Source organism: Heptranchias perlo, chromosome 31 (assembly GCF_035084215.1).
Source record: "Heptranchias perlo isolate sHepPer1 chromosome 31, sHepPer1.hap1, whole genome shotgun sequence".
NCBI classification, from domain to species: domain Eukaryota; kingdom Metazoa; phylum Chordata; class Chondrichthyes; order Hexanchiformes; family Hexanchidae; genus Heptranchias; species Heptranchias perlo.
Genome location: NC_090355.1, coordinates 34,278,841 through 34,306,463, shown reverse-complemented (window position 1 = coordinate 34,306,463; position 27,623 = coordinate 34,278,841). Strand labels below are relative to the sequence as shown.

Here is a 27,623-nt window from a genome sequence, read left to right as displayed (position 1 = left end):
CCTCTCCTAATTCTTCTACGACTGTTCAGCGTCCGGTTTCTCCTACGTGAAGGGCCTTGGGACTTTTTATTATATTAAAGATTTTATAAAAATGCAAGCTGTTGTCAAATTCATGTGCTAACTCAAAGTCTTAAAGCAACTGTAGACTCAGAATCTATGAGTTTGTTTCTTTGATTTAATCCAAAGGTTGAAAATGTTTCTTTAAAAACAAGATCTTCACTGAGCTGCACAGAATTTAACAAAGCTGCACCAAATTTAAATGCAGATTAATGCTGGCAGAAGTTTACACTACCTACTGGACAGTGTACTTAAGCAGGCAGGGGATTTCATCAAGACAACACGCCACGTGAAATCAGGCTTCCATGGGTTAGCAGGAATGTGGGAATATCCAGGCAATTTAACCTAACTTTCGACTCAAACATATCACTGTCAGCAGCACGGAAGTTTTCATTCTCCACTCTTTTAACCCGGGACTTTGCAAATTGGGGCATGACTGAAATTTTGCAAACTTTAGCCCACTGAGTGCCCAAGACCGAGATCAACATTCTCTCATTAAACACAGAAAAGGCTGGAAACACTCAAGTAGGTCAGGCAACATCTGTGGAGGCAGAAACAAGAGTTTAACATTTCAGGTCGATAACCAGTTCTGATGAAAGGTACTCAACCTGAAATGTTACCTCTTGTTTCTCTCTCTGCACAGATGCTGCCTGACCTGCTGAGTGTTTCCAGCACTTTTGGGTTTTATTTCAGATTTCCAGCATCCTCAGTATGATGCTTTTTGTATCAATATTCTCTCTCCTGGTGGGCATATGTGGTCATTAACAACTGTTACCTTTTATTCATGATTCTGGCTTAGTCTCTGGCAAAACAACCCCTCCCTCCGTATGGCCTACTCCTGCTCCTATTTCTTACGATTTTTATTTTAAATATATTAAAAAAATTAGTGATAGTTGCAAATGGTGGGAAAGGGCCGGATGATTAACCAAGTTGCTGACATTCACTTGAAAATCCCATTTTGTTACTTACTTATTGAACAGAACAGTCACTTTCATCAACACATTTTGGTCCCGATTGTCACTCGTTGCCCCCCCCCCTGCCCCCATCCCACCATAAATTAAAGAGAAAGAAAACAAAAAGTAAGAGGTAGACAAGATTAGAGCAAAGTACAAAAAAAGCAATATTAACCCATCCAGTAGGTATGTCCTGTAGACAGCATCCGAGCATCAGGCAGCAGGAGTGGAAATTCCAGGATGGGGCAGGGATAGGAGAGAACAACAAAATTCATTAATCAAACTGTGAATTCATCAAAATGCAACAAATATCAATAACCATAACTTAAAGAAATGGCAGAGTTATACAACTGAATAGAAACATTCCACAAAAAGTGATCAATATTTTAAAGAGGGTAGAACTTTTTTCACGCCAAGGGTCATTTGAACATGGAATGCATCATTACCATAAGTCACTATTGAAGGCAAGTCGACCACAACATTCAAGAGCAAATTAAAGAAATGTTTAAAAGGCCAAGGGTAAAGAGCTGGGAAATCGGAGAAGAGTAGACAGCTCCATGTGGAGCCAGCACTGGCACTACACAGGCACAGAGAGGAAGGGCAGCATGGCCTCCTCCTGTGAGAAATTTCTGATCCACCATCACCAAAACAAATCCCACAACTATTTCTTCACAGGAATATTTAAAAGCGAAAAGTTTAAAACTTTAAAGTAACTTATGCCAGGGGATAAATGCACTACCTGGCTTGGTTGAATGATACAGACTAGGAAGGCCCCCGGTTTTATCCCTGACTTAGGCTGAGCCAACAGGACTCACCCAGGGCAGTGGTGCGGTCCTACAATTGGCTTCGACAAGTGAAAGGGGGGGGGAAAAAAAGAGACTGTGGGGGAAATTCAGCCAGGGTTCCTGCTCCTGATGGCCAGCCAGTGACCCCGACTGGAAAGTGCATCAGTGCTGACGCCAGGCGAGGATTGGATCGGACTCCGCTCTTGTGCGATGCTGTCTAACAGTCTGCCAACATTCACGGTGTAGGCTCACAGATGAAGAATGGCCAATGGCTACGCATTACACAGTCCCACTATATAAACACAACAGGCTCGTCCGGTGCCTTGTACAAAACAAACCGGTCCCACTATACAACAGGTACTGCTCACTTGCAATTCTGTACATTGCAAAGCAGTCTGAGGATACTATAAGGACACCTCACCTGGTTTCCTGCAGCCACTGGTGGAAGGTGTTTGCATGTTGTGCAAACTCGTGACGTAATTTATCATTCTCTTCCTGGCGTCTCTGTTCCTTCTGCAATTCCAGCTCCCGTTCCTGTTAAGTGACCAATGAAGTCGCTTTAGTGCTACAACAGAGACCAAGTAAGCTGCATACATGATCCAAGTATAAGATGAGTTACCATTCACCAAAATCCTAACCCAAAGCCCTGAGCAGATGTATCATCCTTTAGTGTCCCGACGTTACATCTGTTTTTTTAAAAAAAGATATTGGACCCCCCCCCTACCCCCTTCCAAAAAAAAAGGGGCAACGGATGAACAGTCATATTACAGACTGGTGAGTCCAATCGGGATTGTGGAGAAAATGGGACACTCCTAAAAACAATCAATGTCTGGAAGCCCATTTATGAATGGATAGTCCCACACTTGTAAGTCTGTGGGATGGCTTGGTGCTGTGATACGATTCAGGTTCGAGCCTACAGTTCCCCATGCAATGAGTACCTGTCTACCATCATTCCACCACGATGAGGCAGCGAAAGAGAGACTCGACACCACCCCAGAGAGAGGAAGGTGTCAGTTCAGCCACCGCCCCAAGCCTCTCCTGCACACTTCACAGCAGCTGGCTATCGAGCTGTAGTAGCAGAAATCTGAAGGGAGGTCAGAAATGTGTCTTCTCAGCTTGGAAAGGCGGAGAACTCATAGTAGGGAACCCCATAGGCGAGGGAAAAGCAGTATATCATTGTGCAACCCACTCACTCCCTTATAGTCTAAAAAAAACTGCTCTTACCTTTATGATTTTCTGTAAGTTTCTCCAAGTCTCCTCCAGGGCTTCCATGGTGAACCAGGTGTAAGGGTTAGAGAACATCCGATAACTCTTGATCTGGCGATCAAGCTCAGCCAGCTGGTTAAAGTCAGTCTGAGCTGAGCTCAAGGAGGAGCGGAAGGCCTCGTGAGCCTCGCGCAGGGCCTTGATCTCCTCCAGAGAGTTGCAACGCACAGGGTCAGTAAGGTCCTCCTCCGCATTCTCAAACCAACTGTTAAAGGCTGAAGCTTTCTTAGCAAAGGTCAAGAAGAGATCTTCGAGCTGTGGGAAAGAATGAAACAGCGTATATGTTAATGGCAGTAAGACTTTCTTTAGTAGTTACACACACACACGCCGGAATTTCATTTTAGAATTGCTTACTTTTCTGAAATGTTCCTGGGCTTCAAGCAGTTTCTTCTTCCTTTCACCAGAATTGGTCAGCAGCTGATTCCATCTTTTCATCAATGAAGCATGGCGAGCTTCAATAGCTTTGGACTGGATGTGTTTAGCTGCCAACAACTGGTCCTTCAGTGCTGTAATATTACTGATTCCCTCCTGTTGGAAAGCCTGCAGTCCAGCATCAAACGTTTCCTGTGAAGACAAAAAAAAGTTTGATTTCTATCTTTTGCCAAGGCAGAAGATGATGATTTAGCCCCTGGGCAAATCTTGTTGCCAACATCTGTGGGTGGAACAAGTCAAGCCATCCAGCGGCACATGCTCCCTAGTGGCCAGCCACAGACTAGCATTAACTGGGAGCGAGTTTCTAACATGCCCCCTTGCTACAGAATACATGGGAGGCTCCAAAGCAAAACAAGCAAAAAATGAAAACCAAGCTTCAATTAGAAAATGTTATTCACGACATACATGTGCTTGTTCGTTATTACATAGAATTTGCAGCACAGAAACAGGCCATTCGGCCCAACTAGTGTATGCCGGTGTTTCTGCTCCACATGAGCCTCCTCCCACCCTATTTCATCTAACCCTACCTGTATACTCTTCCATCCCTTTCTCCCTCATGTACTTATCTAGCTTCCCCTTAAGTGCATCTATGCTATTCGTCTCAACCACATTCTAACCACTCTCAGGCTAAAGAAGTTTCTCCTGAATTTTTTATTGGATTTATTAGTGACTATCTTATATTTATGGCCCCTAGTTTTGGACTCCCCCACAAGGGGAATACCCCTCACCAGCATAGATCTGTTGTGCTTGTTTCTGTGCTTGTAAAATTCAATGTAAAGCTGATTCCTTGTGAAGAGGCCTGAGTTATTATTAGGAAAGGCTACAGAAACTTAGGCTGTAATGGAGTTCAACCTATAATGGAGACACCTGGAAGGTGGTCTGATAGAGGGGTATAAAATTGTAAACAGTATGAAAAGAGTAGATTACTTCAAACTAATTTGTAAGAATGGGACAAGAGGACACAGTAAAAGGCAAATTTAAATTGTTCTTCTTTCTTGCAACCCCTCTCCCTTCAAAAGCTTCTTTAAAAATCTCTCTCTCTTTTGATCATCTCTCTCCAATCCTAATCTTTCCCATCTCCTGCTCAGTAGTCTCCTGCCCACCGCCCCCCCCCCCCCCACCCCTGTAAAGGGCCCCTGGGACCTGAAGGGCTCCATCCAAATGCAAGTTATTGCTGTTATTCAAAGTTCAAATAATGCACTGTTACTGGTTGCAGGGAATATTCCTAATGAATTTGACCGAAAGTAACTTCAGCGCAGAAGACTGATTACCTGTTTAGTGAGCAACGTTTGTACGGAGGAGAGATCACGCCCATAGTCATCTGTCTTCAGACTGTTCTCTTTCTCACCTAAGGAAGAGAGAAACTAAGAGTCACATTTATGGTTGAAGACATGTAAAACATCTCACCATCAAGTATTTACAGCATCTCTGATTTTAATCGCACCACCATTGGCGGCCATGCCTTCAGCTGCCTAGGCCCCAAAATCTGGAATTCCCTCCTTAAACCCTCTCTACCTCTTTCTCCTCCTTTAAGACACTCCTTAAAACCTACCTCTTTGACCGGGCTTTTGGTCACTTGTCCTAATATCTCATGATGTGGATCGGTGTCAAATTTTGTTTGATAATCGCTCCTGTGAAGAGCCTTGGCACGTTTTACCATGTTAAAGACGATATATAAATGCAAGTTGTTGTTACCCCTTATGCTCCAAGTTTCAAAGCAAAAATACACTTTGATTGAAGGGAACATTCACATACACATTCTACTGAGAGGCAGTTCTGGGCAGCTCAGGACCCAAATGAAGGTCTCACCCTTTGCAGTGTATGGAGTGAGGAGAAGAAAGAAAATAGTGATCAGATTTTTTTTTTTAAAGTACTGAACTACAGAGGTCAGGCAAGTCCCAGGTTCACTCCTTAGTCAGTCAGAATAGCAGCAGGAAGACTATTCCTCAGGCTAGGGAAGGGAAAATGTGACAGGGCTCTGATTCTTGATTACTATCTTTGCTGGAACTCAGTATGTGCGGACGTTGAGCAAATACAGGATCGAGTTCGATGCTCCAATAGCCTATTGGTATTCACTGTCCAGTCTTGGATGTGAGGAATGACTAGCTGCTGGCCCTCAAAAGAACCATATCCCAGCAACAGTGCCTGTCATCGGGAAAGAGAGGATAATGAGGGGCAATAGTGTACGGTGACCATAATACAAACTGAATACTTCGCCACAGTTATAGCTTCAAGATCATTCTGGGAAACATTTTTCTGCAGCTTTATCCATATTAAAAATGGTGTATTCTGCGCTCCAAATTAAATTAGAACCCCAGATTCCCTGCAAATGAAAGCGGTTCCAGCACTCCTGTGATAACTGGTGAACTGTAGAATCAGATTCAGGCAACAGTGGGACAATCTGGCACTCAGACAGCACAAAACAGGGCACTGGTAACTTTGCTTTGTTTGATAGAGTGGATTCCATCAGTTTAAATTAGGTGATTTTCCAATAAAACAGCTCTCTAGTCACTCAAATATCAGTCATTATTTTATCAATTCTTGTAAATAAGAGCCAAGCTCCATAACTGTCAATGACTAGGTGTATATTTGCCCAGCAACTACAATAATGACCATTGGAACACACATTAATTCACCACACAGCAAGTTCCTGATATCAGATGTTGGGTGGGGGGGGCCCACCCAGAGGTTAGGAGTTATCTCAGGGGAGCAAAGAGCAAGGACCTGGTGCTACTTTTGTCAGTGTCAGTTTGGCTCAGTTAGTAGAACCCTCACTTTGAGTCAAAGTTGTGGGTTCAAGCCCCACTCCAGGACTTGAGCGTGTAATTTCTGCTAACACAGAAGTGCAGTATCTTTTCAAATGGCGTAAAAGATGCCGTGGCACTGTTTGAAGAGGAGTAAGGAGCTGGCCAAAATTCCTCCCTCAACCAACAAAGAAAAAAACCAGATTAACCGGTTATTTATCTCTTTTGCTGTTTGTGGGACCTTGCTGTGTGTTAAATTGACCGCCACAATTGCTTAAATAACAGTGACTACACTTCAACAGTGATTCATTGGCCGAAGTGCTTTGGTATGTCCTAAGGACGTGAAAGGTGCTATATAAATACAAATTCTTTCTTTTGAAATGAAAATATATTTAAAAATTATTGCATTAGAGAATAAGTTCACTGACTCTAATTTTAATTTCATAGTACAAGTAACAAAACAACTTGCATTTAACATAGTAAAATATCCCAAAACAAACCAAAATTTAAATGTCTAAACTGAACTTGGAAGGTATAAGCGTGGCCAGGGACAGTACAGCTCCTGGCAATTTCCGTACCACCGTTGAAGATATGTTTTATGCTTCGCCAATTGACGGTCTACTAACTCAGGACTGCCCAGAAACGTACCAATCCATGACTCAACAACATCCGCCTTCCAGTTAAACTGCAAGAATGCAGAGTTCTCATCCAGCTTCGCCTTCCTCTGAGCAGCCGCCTTCTCCAACTCTGTCACCTTCGCTCGCAAACCCTTCATCTTCGCTGTAATATTCTCCACATAGTGATTGTTCTGTAGGTGATATTGAACAGCTTCAGTACAGGTTATACATGCAATTATGTACAAGGTTTGCAAGCTCTAATATTAAGTAACTGCAGAAAAAGTGGTGACAATTCTAACATATTGGTAAACACCTCCAGTCTAATTTGTAAATACTTATTGTAAATAAAAGCACGGCGCTGAAGCACTTTGTAATCATGGTCACAATTTGAAGAGCATCCAAACCAATCTTTGGAACTGAGGGGTATTTAATGCAACAATGTGGAAAAAACAAGGAATGAAATCCTTTGTACTGTAAATAATTACTGAATGGCTCGGAGTTTATTCAGTAAGTGCTGAGCCCCACAGTTGCAAAGTCCCATTCAGTTCCTGTACTGTGATCTTAGAGGTACTACAATTAGCCTCAATGCCTCTGGGTTACTATGGGGAAAGCTGCCTTGGGTTCACACTTCTGTTTGTTATTCCGCAACCCCTGCTGGAAGTGGACATGTGCGGATGCTGGGTGAGGACACAATCGGGCTCCGACGTCCCCTTGTCAAGTCGGCTGCCAACACTGCCCGTGAAGGTTCATACATAAACAATGGTCATTTGGGAGGGTTACCAGTGGGCAACCGGCCCCCATGGAACTGTACCGCAGCAAGTGATGTGGCTGACACTGGCAAGGTTACAGTTATTGCCCTAAGATGGCAGTGGGCCTTTGTTCGGAACTACTTGCAGTCCTTGTAGTGAGGGACCTCCCAATGTGGTATTAGGTAGGTTAGCTTCTGCCACTCTGCCAGAGAGCAGCAAACTCAGCACAGACTGCAAATCGAACCAGAGACACTCCTGATCTGTACGCTCCTCACTGGGGAAGCACCCCAAAGGTTTAGATTTCTAAACCGAAATTATTAACATTGGAGAAAAAGTTCAGCTAAGTTTAAAAGAAGTCTGATCGTCCACTGTTCCAAATTATTTCAGTTTTATTCAGTAGAATGTTTATGACAGGATATCTAATGCTGTAGCAGCTATGGTGCTCACTTCACATCCTCAAAAGGGTTTGGGTTTGAGTCAGAACACTACTGAACATTCAAATCCGTCAACTACACTCAATAATTTAGTCAGTTCTCGACTAGGCTACAATGTTAACATCTTGCACAAGCAAAGCGTCTTGTAGTAGGGGCGGGGGGATTGAAAAACACAGCATGGTCCCTCCCACCATCCCTGGTAAATGCAACTCCTGTTCCAAGAGCACAGGAAGTCCAGTTCGGCCCAATCTTTGGGCAGATGGCAGATTGGAGGAGGTGAAACTTCAAGGAAAAATGTTTAGAAACTCCAATGAAAAATCCAAAAGTGACCAATGCTGAAACTGTTGCGATACAGCACTCTGGGCAACCACTGAAAACAACGGCAAACAAATACGAGCATCTAAAAAAAAAACTCTCTCACCTTCTTTATCAGTTCCTCGCCATTAGCACAAACATCATGCACTCGATCCCTGTGAACTGTGAAATCAGTTTCAAATGCTTCGTGCTTTTTCAGCAATCCCTGCAGAAAGGAAAGAGAAAGTAGAACAACGTCAGCTTATTCCAAAGACAAAAATCATAGTCATGCAGGTGCTTTAATTCCACGATGTATATATTTATTTTGTTAAATAATTTTTTTAAAGATTGAATCGCAAGCTACAATAACAAACATTCAACAGGACAAACGCAGGTGGGTTAATTTGGACTTCAATGGAAATGAAAATCAGGAGATATGTATAACAGGCGGCTAATCCAATATCGCACAGAGTCAAAATTACCCCCTGGGATATCAGCATCACGGAGAGCGATACGATGATTAAATTCTGACTATCCTCTTGCATCCCCCTTTCCAACAAAGCCACTAAAATCAAAATCAGAGGAGCAGCGAAGATGTGAGGCGGGGGCCGGGTACACAGGACAGGTGCTCTGCTCGATCTCTGGACTGGCTCCAGTTCCCCAATCATAGCTCCCTGACTCCAGGAGAGAAGTTGGCCAGCACTTCCATATTTAGGTACAAGATAGGTGTGTGTCAGCTTGGCTCATTTTGGAAGCATTTTGACCTCCGATTCAGAAAGTTGTGGATTGAAGCCCCATTCCAGGACTTGAGCACAGAAATCTACGGTGACGCTCTGGTGTAGCACTGAGGGAGTGCTGCAGTGTCCTCCTTCAAATAAGAGATTAAACAGAAACCCTCTGTTCCAGCAAATGTTAAAGATCCTATGCCACTATTCAAAGAGTAGGGAGCTCTCCTGGAGTCCTGGTCAACACTCCTCCCTCGACCACCATCACCAAAAAATAAATTCACTTTAAAATCATTCATCTCATTGTTATTTGTGGGGACAATAGCTGCTGCAGCTGCCTAGATAACAATGAATGCACTTCAAAAAGCAATTCATTGTATGTGTACTGCTTTGGGATGTTTGAGAGAAGTGATCAGAATGCAGGTCTGTCTTTCTTCTCCAGTCACTCTTCCCAGCTAAGGAATGGTGCCTGGAGGCAAGAACCCTCAAGGGGAAACTATGACGGAGCATTAACAGGTGGTGCAGCACATCAGTGCTCCAACACACTGTGCCAGAAGTGTAGAGAGACACATTCCTGCTATCTGTGGTGCTGACAGGGAGAGATGGCGAGAAGAGGTAGACACATTCCAATGCTATCCATTATTAACCACTTTCTTACTTACAAGTTGCAAATGGAAAATTGAAATAGGAAGCCAAGGATACACAGGCTTTAGAATGCGTCATCTGCTAATCTTAGGATTTTAGCCTGTTGAAGTGAACCAGATGAAATAATACCTTTTGGGAATGCCCAAGCAGTAGATTACTTACGCGCACATATTTAGGATTGTTGCCACACTAAACACATCAGTTGACCAGTTACTGTAAAGGCATCACATGCAGCAACTATAGCGATATTAAGACTAGTGCCGCTTGTACCCCACATACATGCAGGTCTCACACAGCCAGTGGCAACAGCAAAGTAAAGTTGCCAGATTCATCATCAAGGCTGGCTTCCAGGAACAACAGTACTTTTTCCGGCTCTTCTCGGCGACAATTCTTAGCGAATCGGGCAGGTTTATCTCTGTGCCGCCAATGGGTGTGCAACACCCGCGTATTGGGAACTGGCAGCAGAGACAATTTAAAGCACCTACATTAGACGCTGAGCAAGTTTCAACAGCTGAGGTAATTGACATGCGGTCTTCCATATTTCCCATCACCGTATTTTATTAACTAGTGACACTGACCTGTACTGCGGCAAGTGTGTCTCCATAATCCTCACTCGCCACCAGGTTCAGCTTCTCATTGATCCAGGCCTCCTCCTCTTCAACATTTGCCACAAACTGCTGGTACTCCAAAGATTCCTCCAGACGCTGTCCTCTGCAACACAACCAAGCACAATTTAACATATTTCGTCGTCTCTATAGGGTCAGTTCACCAATCCCCCGCTCTCAGTGCTCGGCTCTCTCAATCAACAACACTAAAACAGATTATCCGGTCATTATCACACTGTTATTTGTGGGACCTTGCTGTGCGCAAATTGGCTGTCGCATTTCCTACGTTACAACAGGTGACTACACTTCATTAGTTGTAAAATGCTTTGGGACCAGAGGTCGTGAAAGGCGCTATATAAATGTAAGTTCTTTCTTTCAGCAGGGAGCCACACACGAAGGCAATGCGGATTGAAGAATCGGAACTAGTATTGTAGACCCCCCTCGGGGTGATGTTCAACTGCTGCAGTCGGAAATTTGGTGGGGGGGGACCTTGTACAACCATTTGCCCAGGAGACCCGAATCAGCTTTCAGGCAGGCCTTTAAAGGGGTGCCTAGCATTCTGCCCGAGACAGGCGGAAGGCTGTTTAAATCTGCAAATCGGGGTCCAAAGCCTTTCGTAGGATCCCGATTGAAAGTTTCAAGGAGAAATGGGCGCAGCAAGCGCAGTGCACATCAGTCCCACTTTTTGCCGGCATTGAGGCGCCAAACCGGCAGTCCTTAAAGGAGCTGCTGTTTTTTTAAAATGGAGTCAGGAGTGTTAATTGTATGGTTTACATCAATTAGTGTTAATTGTATTCAGGTGGTGCATATCAATTGGGGACTCCCGCATCCATTTATGTGAGAGCTTATCTAGGGGGTGCACAGTGGGTAATGTGGATCTCTGTGAATAAAGGCTTGGAAGCAACTGAAGACCAGGCTCTAGTGTTCTATCCTTCACCACCCACCTGGCTAGGCTATCCATTTTATCACAAGGTGCATGAGTGCTCCAGTGGGCCCCACAAAAATCATCTGGCCCGCTGCCAACCCTTTGGTTACTTTTTATTAATGCTACGTTCAAGCATAGTCCACAGCCGTCTTAAAAAACAGCGGCGATGCATAAGCTGGGGAAAGCCTGCGGGCAAACGTCCCAAGAACCTGATATTCTAACCTAGACCACTGAAGCTTCGGACCACCAGAATCAACATCAACAGGAAAGAAAACTACTAATGTTGGAAATCTGAAACAGAAAATACTGGAAACACACAGCAGGTCAGTCAGCCTCTGTAGAGAGAATGGACTGATTAATGTTTCAGGCTGGGCCCTTGTTCAGAACTGAGAAATGAGCAAACATTTTAGTAGAATTGGAAATTAAGGGAGGGAGAAGGAGAACAAAACAAACCTTTTTCCTCAGATGTGTCTCTCTTGGCTTTAGCTATTTACACGTTCTTTGTTTTAATGCATCCTTCTATTAGCTGATTGAGGTGGATATGTTACATTTAATAATTTCCTGCTTTTCTCGTAAGGTTACAAGTCATTCAATTGACACTTGTTCTTTGTGCCAGGAGTATTTAATTGTTTGTTTCTTCCCCGATCCTATTAAATTGCTTGTTCATCTTCATTTGTCAGTTCTAATTTCCTACATTACAACAGTGACAACACTTCAAAATGCACTTCATCGGCTGTATAGCGCTTTGGGACGTCCTGAGGTCATGAAAGGCGCTATATAAATGCTTTTTCTGAGGAAGGGCCTGGCCCGAAACGATGACCTGTCCGTTCTCCTCACAGATGCTGACTGACAAGCTGTGTGTTTACAGCATTTTAGCCTTTTTCTTCCAACAGCAACATTACAATTCAGCAAAAACGCAGCCTTCAATCCCACCCTGAATAAGCCGGACATACCGAGCAGCAGCAAATTCCTTCAGTTCCCTCCAGTGTGCCACAAATTGGGAAAGTCGCTGCTGAATTTCATCTTTTCCAATGGTGTTATCATCGGACAGCTTCTTTCCTGTCTCCAGTACAGACTGATGTAAAAAGAGGAACAATCAACCATGAGAAACTCCTTTAATACCAGAGAAATTAACTCGAACCAGGGATGGACTGACGGTCCAGATTGTCCATCTGTTCTCAAGTTTTAATTGCCTGGTTTATACACTGTTTGTATAATAGTTTGTACTTCTCTGGATTTAAGACAAGCACAAGGAGGGACTTCTCCCCACAACATCCTCAAACAAAAAAAAGTGAAAAGATCACTGATAACCCTTTTTTTGGAACATTTGGCTTAAAACAGATCTACTGTGAATTGAGTTTGGACAGTCTCAACCCAGTTCCTAGTTGTCATGGGTCTGCAGCACAAAGCTACTATGTGGATTGGAGACTGACTACGTCTAGGAAGCATTAAGCAAATACACAAAGTTCTGTAATGTTATATCATTAAAGTAACGCAATTTAAAATTTTTAAAAAGACACTTTGTAAAAGCTTGCTTTGAGACTTGTCCTGGGACTATGTGCTTTTGAAGGCTCTGCCACATGAACGGGAGAAGCTGGTGCCGTGTGTGAAACTGCTTTACTTTCGTGTCCCAGGTTTACCACCACTGCGACTACCAGGAGTTTAACTCTTTGACTTGCCACATAAAAAGGTTCATCGCCACCCTTTAGGTTTTCCTGAAATCAAAATCTGACAGCAGACGTGGCAGGCAATTAGGAAAGCAAATGGCATGTTGGCCTTTATTGCAAGGGGGTTGGAGTAGAAGAGTAAGGAAGTCTTACTACGGTTGAAAAGGCTTTAGTGAGACCTCACCTGGAATACTTACCGCATACAGTTTTGGTCTCCTTATCTAAGGAAGGATATACTTGCCTTGGAGGCAATACAACGAAGTTCACTAGATTAATTCCTGGGATGAGAGGGTTGTCCTATGAGGAGAAGTTGAGTAGAATGGGCCTATACTCCCTGGAGTTCAGAAGAATGAGAGGTGATCTCATTGAAACATGTACGATTATTAGGGGGCTTGACAGGGTAGATGCTGAGAAGTTGTTTCCCCTGGCTAGAGAGTCTGGAACTAGAGGGCATGGTCGCAGGTTAAGAGGTCGGCCATTCAAGACTGAGCTGAGGAGGAATTTCTTCATGCAGAGGGTTGTAAATCTTTGGAATTCTCTACCCCAGAGGACTGTGGATGCTCAGTCATTGAAGATATTCAAGGCTGAGAGAGATAGATTTTTGAACTCTAGGGGAATCAAGGGATATGGGGATCAGGTGGGATATGGGGATCGGGTGGGAAAGTGGAGTTGAGGTCGAAGATCAGCCATGATCTGATTGAATGGCGGAGCAGGCTCGAGGGGCCGTATGGCCTACTCCCCCTATTTCTTATGTTCTAGGTTCCTATATTCTATTCCAGGCCACCCTGGCAGACAAGCAGCCAGACAATGGGCCAAAGCGAGTCCCTGTGTAAAAGTGCCAGGACTCTAACTCAGAATATCCCTCTGACAATATGGCCACGGTGAGGAACTGGATAAACAGGCATCACTGGTGTGAATTCTGACCCACTCAATCTGTGGCTTGGTACAGTGTGTGTTGGTGCACCACTGTATCACTTAGTATCAAACCAGGTCCGGTTAGAAGAAGTCTTTGGGAATATGTGCAAGGATATCAGGCAACTCTGACCTGGATAGCTGGGTCGTGTGCAGCCAGCTCTGCTTCCAAACGCTTATGCTTCTTCCTTAAGTTCTGTACTCCAGTCAGATCCCGGCCATAATCTTCAGAACTCACAAGCAATTTCTTCTCTCTGTTCAAATAAAAAGCATCATCCCACATCAGCTTTACACAGAATTGGATATGACCAGAGCCCAGCTAACAAGTGTAGGGATTCCAGATTCAAATGCACGTTCGATTAATACCAGCTTAACACAAAAGTGCAACTTTTAAAAGCCAGCTTTTCTAAGTGTTCAACTTTCCTCTCCAACTCACTTTATCCAGGATTCCTCATCATCCAAATCACGGAAGAATTGGTGAAGTCTATGTGATTCGTTCAGGTTAGCACGACGACCAGTAGACATGTTTTTAATTTTCTGAAACCGGCTGTTCACTGCACTACGTTTGTCCTTCACCTGGGTGGTGTCAAAAGCATCGCTGGACATGAGGCTATCGGCCTGGCCGTTCAGGTCTTTCAGGCGCTCCTGAAACACAGTCGAATAATGACCCAATTTAGAAAAGATCAACCTGTGACATTATCACAGTGAACTGTTTCTGTAATATAGCAAGCAGATCATCAGAATGAGAGCTGCACTTCTTACTTCGCTTAGGCCTTCACTAAGACGCCCGATATGCGTGCTAGCTTGGTCAAACCAAATATCCATTTGGAACACTAAACATTAGGAACGCCAAAAGTGTTTCTCAACTATTCTACCACCAGATGGAACAGTGAAGCTGGTTTTGTTGGATCCACGATGTGCTTAAACCCAGGTTTTAATGAGTATCTTTCAGGAACGTCACATTACCAGGGATCTCTGAGAAGCATTCTATTCGGATGCGAGTGATGAGCTTTCCTGCTGCTGTACAAGTCTGGTGTTTGGAATAAGTCACTACTTTGAAGCTACTAGAGCTCAAAAAATGTTCCAAATCTTGCACATTTCATCAGCTCTCTACAATCTGCTTTGTGACAATAACAGAGGGCAAAGCGTCCTATTGAGTGAAACTGAAAAGCCACTTCTTATGAGAACTTGAAAAGAAAAAAATTTACAGGGATATGGGGAAAAGAGCAGGGTGAGTGGGACTGATTGAATAGCTCTTTCAAAGAGCCGGCATAGGCACGAGGGGCTGAAAGGCCTCCTTCTGTGCTGTATGATTCTTTGAACTGTGAGGCAAAGACTGGATTATTCTGTAATTTCTTTTTAAAATTTATGTATGACTACAAGTTGCAACAGTTCATGTTTTAAGAAGCTTTACCATCCACCACAGGAAGTGGTGCACAGCTCCGAGGCAGAAAAGTAGAATGGCACAATCCCTGGCAGCCACAATCCCTAATGACCCATGAACAGTTGTGGCTCTGCTCTCAAAAGGTCAATGCCCATGGCAACACTCCCATTTCTCTTATCCACAAATAGAGCCAGACTTCCTTACAACAAACCCTCCATCTTTACCTCGTGAGCAGAAATGTCTGCTTCCAGAAGCTGGTGCTTCTTCAATAGGTTATTCACAGATGCCAAGTCCTTCCCATAGTCTTCAGAGGCCAGCAGAGCTTCCACCTATAAAAAGAAACTAGAATCTCACTCAGTGCCAACAATTATCAAAAAAATGGAATAAAAATCTCAAATGACAGGTACAATACCTGTTACCGATACAAAATCTGATTTAACAAGCATCTGATCCAAGCATTTGAAAAGTAAACAACCAAACACAAATATAAGGCTGAAAAATCCTTATTAAAAGAACAGGGAATCTTTAAAAATTCTAACTCTGGAGTTTTATCACACTTAAGGACCTTTCATATTATATACCAGGTATTAGCCAAGAATGCCATTTCCCTGAATTTACTTTTAAATTGTGTTGCCAGTCCCCCTGTTAATCAGCAGCTAAGCAAAGTGGCCAGAACAAATTGGCCACTGCAGACCTGCAACGTAATTGTATTACGTCATCACCTAGTAACCTCACAATGCACAGAAGCACATGGAATGGAGAGTATATAGGTGATGCGACAAGAGAACATCACAGCATGACATCAACAATGGGATGTGCCCAGGTTACGCTGCTGCCAGTGCAGTGATTTTATTAGGCACAGTTAGACCAACAGCAGGTTCAATGACCCATGGAAATACGAATTTCCCTGGTTGCTGGTTTAACAAAATCCAGGTGTTTTAGCTTCATCTGACTGTCGACTGCAGGAGACCTGAGCTAAGGGAGCCAGTGGCCATAGAACAATACAAAATAATCTTTACATGGTACTCTGGCTCTCAACTGGAACCACAGAATTAAGTTTCTGTCATACTGCTTAAATGTGTTAGAAAAGCATTCCCTTGACGAGATAGCAACACTTGGCAACAAAACCCAATGTAGAAATCTGGATTTTGGTAATGAATCCATTAGAAACTTTTTTAATGACAATCTCTAGGACAAACAGAATGACATATAGGGCAAATTCAGTGAGGCTACACTCAGAGCAGATCCCAGCTTGACTGGAGCATGAGTCGAAGATTTAGTCTGCAGCAAGTATCATGAGTAGAGTAACGTATTGTTTGAAGAGGGATGGGGAAACTTAAGGTGAAATCCAGAATATTAAGTTCCTCCTTTCTTATATGACCATATTTATCAAACAGGATGTAGAGAAGGTATTGCATATTGTGGATAATGTGCTACAGTGAGTCGCAAGCTGATGTAACAGAATTATCGCAAGATCCTGAAGTGTGTATACTTATGTCCTCTAATACAGGGAATAATTTATAAACTGGTCCAGTGTATTTTTTTTTTGCCTTGATGTTGCTGCCCTGGGCAAGACATGATAGATCGTGAGGTAGATCGATAGATAGATAGATCGCGAGGTAGATCGATAGATAGATAGATAGATATAAAACACTTTACAAGCAGAATTCTACAGGCAATTCCAGCCACTAGCAAGATGGCAAAGTCCATGAAAGGATGTTCTTTATAAAGGGCGAAAATTCAATTCCTTTAAAAATGTGCACAGTACTGTGTTAATTCGCTTACCTCCGACAGCCAGAAGTTAAAGTCTTTGATTCCAGTGTTGAAATTTTGCTGTTTATTGGCCTCTTTCAGTTTCTGACTCTTTTCTGCTGATTTCTGCACTAAATAATCCCATTGTTCCTTCAGCGTTCCCAAACGAGCCTATCAGATAAGAGGACATTGAAGCAGGGTTCGTCAATCACAAGGAAATCCCCCAACTTAATGAAAATTCAGTAAGTAACTGTAAAAGCCACAGCAAGAAAAATGTTAAGTGAGCCAACAGTCCGTGTTGTCAGCTAGACTACAATAAATAGCTGCAGGGGCCAAACCATAGCTTTCTCCAACACGTTGGATACAATGACCACCATCATATTTTTACTTAATAACTTTTCCATCCATAAAAGTAACTTTTACTTTTGGCACGGGCGGAAAACTGGCAGTTGTGGATCGGTCAGTGGAAAAGGAAATCGGGTGAGGTGTACAACTGGTGGGTGATCTGCTACCCCCAGTTTTCCTCCCGTGCCCAAAGTGAAAATTACCCCCACTGTGTCTGGTTGCTGTGAATTAAAAATACTTTTTAAAAACAACATCATTGTGACAAACACCATTCTATCCCGGCCGCCACCAAAATAAAGCAATTTTCCTCACAGTATGGGTACTATAGTGGTTATGTTACTGGACTAGAAATAAAGAGGCCTCAACTAATAATCCAGAGAACCCCACCATGGGCAGCTTGAGAATTTGAACTCAGTATATTAAAAAAAAATCAGGAAATAAAAAAAGTGACCCTGAAACTGTTGGACTAGGTTCAATGATGTTCTTTAGTGAAGGAGACCTGCCGTCCTTACCAGTACTGGGCCTTTATGTGACTCCAGTCCCACACCAACATGGTTGACTCTTAATTGACCTCTGAAGTGGCCCAGCAAGACACTCAGTTGTATCACCACCTTATCAGGGCAACTAGGGATGGGCAATAAATGCCGGCCTTGCCGGTATGCTCAGGGTAAAAAAAAAGCCCACTGATCTATAAACTGATTTAGGATTGGACAGCAGAGACACATGATCACCATTACTTAAAATCTTTGATTATCAATGAAGTTATTTTTTAAAATTTTCGTTTTCTACAGTGTAGGTTTCAAAAAGGGTTGTGGGAGGGGGGTTGAAGATAAAGCCCAGACTATTAATCTAGATTCTTTACTTCACTTTCACTATTCCTCTTAAAGAAGTCTCTCCATTTCCTCCGACACCACCATTTGGAGTTGCTCAAATCAAAGAAGCAGGGCACCTCAAGTGAAAAAGCCCTTTATTGTGCTACGTTTCTATTTCAGAGCTTATTAATTATGGTGAAAACCAGGTGAAGTCCCAGGGCCTACAGTGCACACCATAATTGCTTTTGATTTAGCCCATTACGATGATGAAATCCTAAGTGAGAAATTATTATACTTCCAACCAAATTTTGAAGACAATCCACATGCATACGCACACAGTTCTGTAAATAATAGCCATTCGAAAGTCTATTCTTTGGATGTAAAAGGTGCGTGTGTGTCTCTCTCTCTCTCTCTAGCCATCTGTAAACAATTTTACAACACCAAGTTATAGTCCAGCAATTTTATTTTAAATTCACAAGCTTTCGGAGGCTTCCTCCTTCCTCAGGTAAATGTTAGCTGATGTCACCTCATTCTCAGGAAAATGGAACTCGCAAAGTGTCAAACATTTACCTGAGGAAGGAGGAAGCCTCCGAAAGCTTGTGAATTTAAAATAAAATTGCTGGACTATAACTTGGTGTTGTAAAATTGTTTACAATTGTCAACCCCAGTCCATCACCGGCATCTCCACATCATCTCTAGCCATCAACAGCATGTATTGCACTATTTATGTTATCCTTTGTAAATACATTTCTCGTGTCTATAATTTGTTCACGTACTCCTGGTCCAGTATTCAGATTTACTATATTAGGGCTGTGACGCATTTCTCCCAGTGAAGTGCCCTGCACTCTATTCCACATGCACACTTAAATGATGCAATACCATTTGGCGAGAATGGAACGCAGCAGATTAGTCCCAAAAATTCCGAAAATCAGGAGCTGTAATAGTTTGCCTCATGTACACTGGCAGGTTTGCACTGGATTGAATCTAATAAATTCCACTGTGGGGTGTTTTGAACCTCCCTTCACCCCTTTGCTTGTGGATTCCATAGCAGCAACCAAAAGATCACACTGCACATTAAAACACCTGTAAGTGTTCAAGAAGTGTCAACACTGCTCACCTAAGTATTGGTATCTGCATGAGGCTACTGCAGTAACACCAGGTACCGATATAACACCAGTCACTGCACTTTATGCTGCGTGGTGTGTTTAAAAGACATTGCTAGGAGACGTGATAGGGTGTTACATAAATGCAAGTCTGTCTTTCTCAGTGGACAATAGATTTGCTCCTGTTCTGGATCTGTGATCAAATATTAATTTTCATTCCTCCCTCCCCTACCCAGCACCTCATTCTCAGGAAAATGGAACGAGTAGATAACTGCACCGCGGAGCTCGCAATAGCACACAGTCACGATGGACCAAAATGATCTCAAGTTTCTGTGATTTTCAAGTTAGTTTCTTTTTCTTCACTTTAAGTAAGTTAAATTCTGTGGTCACCTGGACAGCCTCTTCACTACCAGCACAAGCCCCTCGGTCGATCAGCGATTTCCCCATGTCCATGACCCCACGGATTCGGTCGGCATTGGCATGCAGCTCTGCTTCGAATGCCTGGTGCTTCTGGTGTTTGCTCTGTGGAAGAGTAACACAATATTCACTATACAAAAAAAGGTCAGGATTCAAAGATTCCCTCCGAGGCCTATATCATGTCAGAAACCAAGTGACAACTTCAAAGTAATTTTAAACTGGTGCAATTTGAGTCTCCAACGACATCAAAACTATAGCTTCCCTTGCAGTTCTGCACAATTCTCCCACTTTGTAATAACAATGCAGATCACATATTATAATGATTTTGAATTACTTTCACAATTTGTAATGGCCATATAACTTCATGTTGGGACCAGTTGCTAAGAATGCTGTTATCAGATTTTATTCACAGCTATTGTCAAATACCCATTTCTACCCGGAAAGCCAGATAAACCCATCATTGCAATAGTCATAAGGCCTCGGAGGTAATCACGATTAGGATAGCAATAGGGGTTAATACTGACAAACACCACACACTAGTAATAACCAGGCAACCAAGAGTTCCCAACGACAGGACAAAGTCAACTGAACAAATGTCTTTAGTGTTAAGTTTAAAATAAATGCAATACGGTTTAAAAGAAGTCAGCAGAATTACCTGTTAAACCAAAGAGACACCAAAGATACTAGAAGCAACATCAATGCTAAAGGTGTGCCAACTTAAACTCACAGGACAGGCAGATAAACTGCAAGCACTAAACAAAAAAAGGTTTACAAAACACAATCTAACAACTTCAATAAGGTGCCTTTATACAGACAAGACATAAACCTGGCTGGACAAAAGCCACTAAATCACTTACCAGCAGTTTGGACAGCTAAAAACAGATCAAGAGAAAAGATTAAGTATATCAATATTGAATGGTTAAAGAATTAAGCTCAATTGAAATTTCTGCTCATGTAACACATTTTCTACTATAAGCCTTAATGTCCTCTGTTCAAAAGGTTTACTTTGAAGGGGTGTGTCAGAGCTTAGAGCACAGACAGCTCGCAGTCTTAACTGTGTCGACATGAGGAGACATCAGGCAGATGCCAGACACCTTCCCACAGGGAGAAGGAGGAAGAGTTTTTATTAAAAAAAAGGAGCAAAAGCAGAGAGAGGGGCACTCCAGGCAGTTCTTTACAGCTGGTTTTAGTGCAGCATTACCAGAGGCCTTGGAGCAGGTAGCCTGTCCTCTCAGCAGGGGAAAGTGAACAGCAAGACCCACGAAAGGACGGAGGGTGGTGGGGGGGGGTGGGGAAATAAACATTCTAGGGTTAAATACCTGAATGTTTGTGGGATCTTTGTAAGATTCATCAGTCGCAGTTTGGAGCTTCTCACTGATCCAGGCCTCAATTTCATCCACGTCCCGGCTAAACTGCTGGAGGGTCTGTGATTCTCCGAGTTTTGATCTCTTCTCAATCATCTGAGCTTTGAGGCGACGCCACCTACCAAGACATTTTAACGGTGAGAAACGATCCGCATGAAGGACCACTCAGATGTACGCAACAGGTTGCAACTTATATAGTACTTTGCATGTTAAAAAAAAACACACCCCTTGCATTTCACAGAGGTGAGAATAACCAAACACCAGACAATGTTGGGAGAGGGGAAGATTTAGGGACAGCTTTCCAGAGTGTGGCGCCTAGATAGTTGAAGGCTCCACAGCTGAAGGTGGAGGTGGGGCTGGGGGGGGTGGGGGGAGGGGGTGGAGGTGGCAGAGGTGTTGATGTAAAGGAGACCAGAGTCAGTGTCAAAGAGCAGTGGGCACATGCAGGATCATAGGGTTGAAGCAGGCTTAGATTTAGGGAAGAGTGAGGCCATAGAGGGACATTTAGTTGAGGTCAAAGATTTTGAAGTCAATGAGTTGGGGTTAGGGAGTAAGTTAAAGTTGGTGAGGACAGGGAATCAGGATTTAATTAAGATTTGGATGAGTTGCAATTTATGAAGAGCAGATCGCGGGAGGCTGGCAAGAGCATCGGAGTAAAGAGAAGCTGGAGGGGACAAAGGCCTCAGTGGACATTTCTGGGCAGTGGGGTTAGGGCAGAAGCAGGTGATGCTGCAGAGGTGCAAATAGGACTTCTAGGTGGTACCCATGATGTACGGTTTAAAGCAAGGCTCAGTGTCAAACAGAATGCTGAAGTTGTGCACCATTGGGGTCGGCCTGAGAGAGCCACCAGGTGGAGGTATGAGATTAGGGGCTACTTATGGCGGTGGCCGAACAGGACGGTTTCAGTCTTGCTGATGTTGAGTTGAAGGAACTTCTTATTCATCCAGGACTTGAGGTTGGATGAGCAGATGGACAACACAGCAGTAGTTGAAGAGTCAAGAATAGTGGCAGGGCAGTAGAACAGGGTGTCATCATAATACATAAGGAAACTATAAATGATGTCTCAGAGGAGCAGCAAGGAAAAGAGGGCCAAGGATGGAGATCTGGAGCTCATTTGGTGATCCTGGTGCGGGGGGGGGGAAATGGGAGGAGAAACCATTACAAGAGATGTTCTGATTTTGTTGAGACATGTGGGAGTGGAACCAAACTAGTGTAATGTCACAGAGGTGGACCGCACAGGACCGGCAATGCTGGCGGATGAAGTGGTTGACCATGTCGAACACCATAAATGCTTCCACCATCAGATTTTCATAGAAAGTTATGGCACAGAAGGAGGCCATTTGGCCCATTACGTTCGTGCCAGCCGCAAAAGAACTACCCAGCTTAATCCCACTTTCCAGCACTTGGTCCGTAGCCCTGTAGGTTACAGCACTTGATGTGCATATCCAAGTACTTTTTAAATGTGATGACGGTTTCTGCCTCTATCATCCTTTCAGGCAGTGAGTTCCAGACCCCCACCACCCTCTGGGTGAAAACATTTCTCTTAGCTCCCCTCTAATCCTTCTACCAATTACTTTAAATCTATGCCCCCTGGTCACTGACCCCTCTGCTAAGGGAAATAGAATGGATCGAGTCATGTCATAATTTTATATATCTCAATTAGATCTCCCCTCAGCCACCTTTGTTCCAAAGAAAACAACCCCAGCCTATCCAACCTTTTCTCATACCTAAAATTCTCCAGCCCTGGCATCATCCTCGTAAATCTCCTCTGTACCGTCTCTAATACAATCACATCTTTCCTGTAATGTGGAGGGGAGACGCCACTTGAATTTGGTACAAGTGGGAACCTACTTTTGTTCTCAGTATATGGTTCCTCCACTCAGGGGCTACCAAGGATTTAGCAATACAGCTTCACTGCTGTTCAAACGCAAGCATTTTCCCTCTCCTGGATCTAGTCGGGTCATGAACCAACGTGATAGCACAGTGAAAAGTGCCAAGTAAATTGGAGAAAGCAGCTTCAAACTGCTCTTCCCCCCTTCTGCGAGAAAAGTCCAATTTCCTTGATTAGAGACCATGGGCCCGATATTAGGAGGGCGGTGGGTTGGCAGCGGGGGGTCGACTGAGCGCGTGGGTAACGCGCCCATTGAAATCGGGGTGCTGGAAAGCTGCGCAGCGGCCGGATGCGTATGCGCAGCATAGGCTGTGAGCTAGAGGAGCCCTATTTAAAGGGGCAGTCCTCCACTGACTGATGCTGCAGAAAATAGGAAAAATTATCGCATGGAGCAGCCCAGGGGAAAGGCTGCTCCCAGGTTTAATGATGCCTCACTCCAGGTCTTATTGGATGGGGTGAGGAGGAGGGGGAGGACAGAGATCCTCCCCCCGGCGGGCGGGAAGTGGCCTGCCTCTGCCACCGCCACCAAGGCCTGGCTCGAGGTAGCAAAGGAGGTCACCTGCACCACCAACATATCGCGCACCTACATACAGTGCAGGAGGCACTTCAATGACCTAAGTAGGACAGCCAAAGTGAGTACACTTACTCATTCCCCAACACTCCGTCTGCCACATCACCGCCCCCACCCCACATCTCCTTCGCACTGCCAACACTACTCTATCACGTCACTCCTCACACCCACTCAAAGCTCATCCTCATCTTACCTGCACTTACTCACTTCGCCAGTACTCATCCCACCACTACCATTCAACCCAATCCTCATACAATCTCATGGCTCTATCTCATACTTACCCTCTCATGCATCTCTTTCACAGTCAGCCTCACCCAACCTGCCACTACCTGTGCTGCAGCCACGGGGCATGCATCACATATGTGCAGTAGGAAGCGTAAGGCAAACGTGTCGTGAGCATGGGTTGTAATTTGTATTTTCTGGTAACTAACCAGAGCTTTTCTCCCCCCTCTAGGCCAAGCGGATCCAAACTAAAGCCTGTGGACCATTTCAGCCCTTGAGCCCTGGCAATCTGGACCGGGCATCTTAGTTCTTTTTCCACTTTCATTTCTTATTCATTAAGACACTCACCTGTCCAGTACCTCATTGCGACGGTTTGAAATATCGCCCTTTGCGTAGTGCTCAGAACTAATCAGCTGATCGGCAAAGGCTTGCAGTGCTGCGATCTTCTCCTCCTGTGAAAAGTAGAGAAAAAAAATAAATGAACCAAATTCCTGACAGAACCTTTCACACTTAGAAATTCTTTTGATTGGCGCTCTTTTCTCTAGAAAAGAAGGCTGAGGGGTGACCTCAAATAGGTCTTTAAGATAATGATAGGGTAGACGTAGAGAAAATGTTTCCACTAGTGGGGGAGCCCAGAACTAGGGGTCATAAATATAAAATAGTGGCTAATAAATCCAATAGGGAATTCAGGAGAAACTTCTTTACCCAAAGAGTGCTAAGAATGTGGAACCCGCTACCACAAGTAGTTGTGGCAAATAGCATAGAGGCATTTAAGATAAACACAGGGAGAAAGGAATAGAAGGGTATCCTGATAAGGTGAGATGAAGTAGGGAGGAGGCTTGTGTAGAGCATAAACGCCAGCATAGATCAGTTGGGCCGAATGGCCTGTTTGTGTTGTAGTTTTGATGTAACTCGATTCACAATTGCCCCAGCATGACCATGTGTGATTGATCGGGATATGTAGGGTTATCACAGAATAGCAACTTGTCAAGTTATTTTTCTTTTAGTGGAGTCATTCACAGAATTAGATTTAGGTCAAGTATGGGTTGTAATTTGTATTTTCTGGTAACTAACCAGAGCTTTTCTCCCCCCTCTCGGCCAAGCGGATCCAAACTAAAGCCCGTGGGCCATTTCAGCCCTTGAGCCCTGGCAATCTGGACCGGGCATCTTAGTTCTTTTTCATTAATTTATTGTGTTTGTCTACTGTGGCCCTGGAGGTTTGAAAGAGGCTGTTCTTAGCACTGTTGCCTGATCGGTGGATAAATACTACATCACAATACCTACAATCAGTCAGTAGCTGCAGCTTGAAATATACTCAAATGAACAGGAAAATGGTTTTAAAAAGTTTACATGCAGCCCACAAGGCTCCATGGTATACATCTAAATGGCCCCGAAGACAAGATCAAAAGCAAAATACAGCAGATGTTGGAAATCTGAAATAAAAACAGAAAATGCTGAGGAAGCTCAGCAAGTGAGGCAGCGTCTGTGCAGAAAGAAACAGAGTTAACGTTACGGGTCGAAGGCCTTTCATCAGAACAGTTCTGCACAGATATTGCCTCATTTGTTGAGCTTCTCCAGCATTTTCTATTTTTATTCCCGAAGGCCAGAAGCTTGAATGCTCCTGACTGAGGCCGAATTGTGTCGTAATATCTAACTTCAGCCACTGGGCGGCACTGTGGCGATGGAGTAGAATGGGATTCTGCACACCATCAAAATGGCTGAAATTGCTCACTACAAAAATGATCTGTTTCGGTCTGTAAGTTCACTACTCTGTTACAAGAGCCAGAAACTACATCAACACAAGGCTTAAAAAAAAATCCCCCCATTTTCTAATGCATATATAAATTTCCAATTATTCAGAGTTTCCAGCAATCATGCCGTTGCACACTGGAATTCTCTTCCGAACCGCTGTGCCTTGCTTCATCTCTCCTCACCTTCAAAAGCCTCTATAATAGCTCTTTATTTCTCACACTTTTTGTCACCTCCCCTAACTCTTTTCCGAACTTCTGCTCAGTCTCTCTTCCCCTACTTTGGGGATTTCGCTATGTTAAAAAGGTGTTATAAGTGCAAGTTGTCTACTGATATATTGTATAGCAAGCACAACAAATACAGGGCGGTGGGATTAGTTCTGGATTGCTCTAGCAAACAGCCGGCAAAGACACAACACACTGAGTGGCTTTCTTCACATTGCTGTTTGTGGGATCTTGCTGTGTGTGCAAATTGGCTGCCGAATTTCCTACATTGCAACAGTGACTACACTTCAAAAGTACTTCATTGGCTGTAAAGCACTTTGGGATGTCCTGAGGTTGTGAAAGGCACTATGTAAATGTGCAAGTCTTTCTTCTTTCTTTTCCTTCTGTCTACTTCCACATTTCTAAGTGCAGGATGAGTAGAATGGGCCTTTATTCTCTAGAGTTTAGAAGTGTGAGAGGTGATCTCATTGAAACATATAAGATTCTGAGGGGGCTTGACTGGGTAGATGCTGAAAGGATGTTTCCCCTGGCTGGAGAATCTAGAATTAGGGGGCACAGTCTCAGGATAAGGAGTCAGCCATTTAAGACTGAGATAAGGAGGAATTTCTTCACTCGGAGGGTTGTGGACGCTCAGTCATTGAGTACATTCAAGGCTGAGATCGATAGATTTTTGGACTCAAGGGATATGGGGATTGGGCGGGAAAGTGGAAATGAGGTTAAAGATCAGCCATGATCTTATCGAATAGAGGAGCAGGCTCGAGGGGCCGTACGGCCTACTCCTGCTCCTATTTCTTATGTTCTGTTGTAACAACCTAAAGCTTCTGAGGGCCTAAAACTTTTCCGAATCCCTTGCAAGTCTGGCTGCATCGCATGTCGTCAGCTTTTGACTTGAGACTTCACCCTCAGAAACTTTTCCTTAGGTTGGGAGGTCTATGAATGTGGACTTTAATATTAGATTGATACTTTGGGAGGTTTGCTACTTTCAAGTCAGGGAGAAATCTCATTGGAATTTTATCTGTGATTAAACATCTCCCTCAGGAAGCTAAATAAATTGGGAAGAATCCACAACAGTGCAAATCACACATGGACTCTCAGAAGATGATGATTGAATACTTGTTTCTTATTCCTTTGTATGCATCAAGAATAATACTTGACCCATTCTGAAAAGCTAATATTCCTGGCTAACCTGTTTCTGCTTATATGACCTGCTGTGACCTACTGTAGAGATAAAGAAGTCTAAAGTATTACATCTGCACCATATCTAACATATTAGGCCAGTTAATTGCAGATTAATTAAATAAATTACCATTATACAACAGGTCTCTTTCACCACTTTTACCTGGACTGTAATGGCTTTATCAAAATCTTCATGCTTCTTGATGAGGGCCTCCACACTGTCCAGGGAATCACCCTTGTCGTCACTGGCCAGGAATGCTTCGCGTGCTGCCATCCAGTTCTCGGCCTGTTCACAGTCACGGTTGAACAGCTACCCAAGAAACAAAATATAGAAATAGTATTAGAATTGGAAGGAAGTCCAACTTTCTGCTCAAGTATACATTCGCCCGATCCTACACTTCTAGCAGGGAGCTACAATCGAAGGGTGCGTGGGTTAGAAATAGGGCTACAACGTTGTAGCGCCAATTCTCTGACTCATGCTCCCTTCGCGTTGTACCTCTCAGCTAGGAAGTGCGAGATTGGTGAATTTACCCAAGAGTACTAGAATGTCACAAGAACTAGTCATGAGATATAAACCTATGATATTTGTTGTCACATTCTTACTAGAACAGTGAGCCTCGATTATCTTAATTCTCATAGTAGGATGGGTAAAAATGGCTGTTGAGAGGATGTGGGTCAGAAGTTGTTTCCAAATATCTACTTTCTAGCATGTTTTACAAATACTTCACTTGCTTTGGAACATTTACAAAACCTACTAGCACAATCTGGTGCTAGTAATAAAAAGGTAACTGTGGAGAGATCAC

At 43.6% G+C, this 27,623-nt stretch overlaps 1 protein-coding gene across 5 annotated transcripts in view; it reads right to left on the bottom strand.

The window, feature by feature from the left end:
* The window catches only part of sptan1 (spectrin alpha, non-erythrocytic 1), a 94,826-nt gene that overhangs the window by 8,701 nt on the left and 58,502 nt on the right, over nt 1-27,623 (bottom strand). For 3 of the 5 annotated variants that reach the window (XM_067969948.1, XM_067969950.1, XM_067969949.1), the window contains 18 exons: nt 26,984-27,130; nt 24,020-24,123; nt 20,943-21,105; nt 20,481-20,495; nt 19,597-19,728; nt 16,980-17,117; nt 15,419-15,523; nt 14,247-14,455; nt 13,944-14,064; nt 12,185-12,306; nt 10,280-10,412; nt 8,459-8,557; nt 6,886-7,045; nt 4,765-4,841; nt 3,416-3,625; nt 3,020-3,316; nt 2,217-2,329; nt 1,186-1,203 (listed from right to left, as the gene is read on the bottom strand). In XM_067969948.1, the coding sequence (XP_067826049.1) occupies nt 1,186-1,203; nt 2,217-2,329; nt 3,020-3,316; nt 3,416-3,625; nt 4,765-4,841; nt 6,886-7,045; nt 8,459-8,557; nt 10,280-10,412; nt 12,185-12,306; nt 13,944-14,064; nt 14,247-14,455; nt 15,419-15,523; nt 16,980-17,117; nt 19,597-19,728; nt 20,481-20,495; nt 20,943-21,105; nt 24,020-24,123; nt 26,984-27,130 (2,363 nt within the window). The remainder of the gene's footprint in view (nt 1-1,185; nt 1,204-2,216; nt 2,330-3,019; nt 3,317-3,415; nt 3,626-4,764; nt 4,842-6,885; nt 7,046-8,458; nt 8,558-10,279; nt 10,413-12,184; nt 12,307-13,943; nt 14,065-14,246; nt 14,456-15,418; nt 15,524-16,979; nt 17,118-19,596; nt 19,729-20,480; nt 20,496-20,942; nt 21,106-24,019; nt 24,124-26,983; nt 27,131-27,623) is intronic. The other 2 variants (XM_067969947.1, XM_067969951.1) reach the window with 1 other exon arrangement.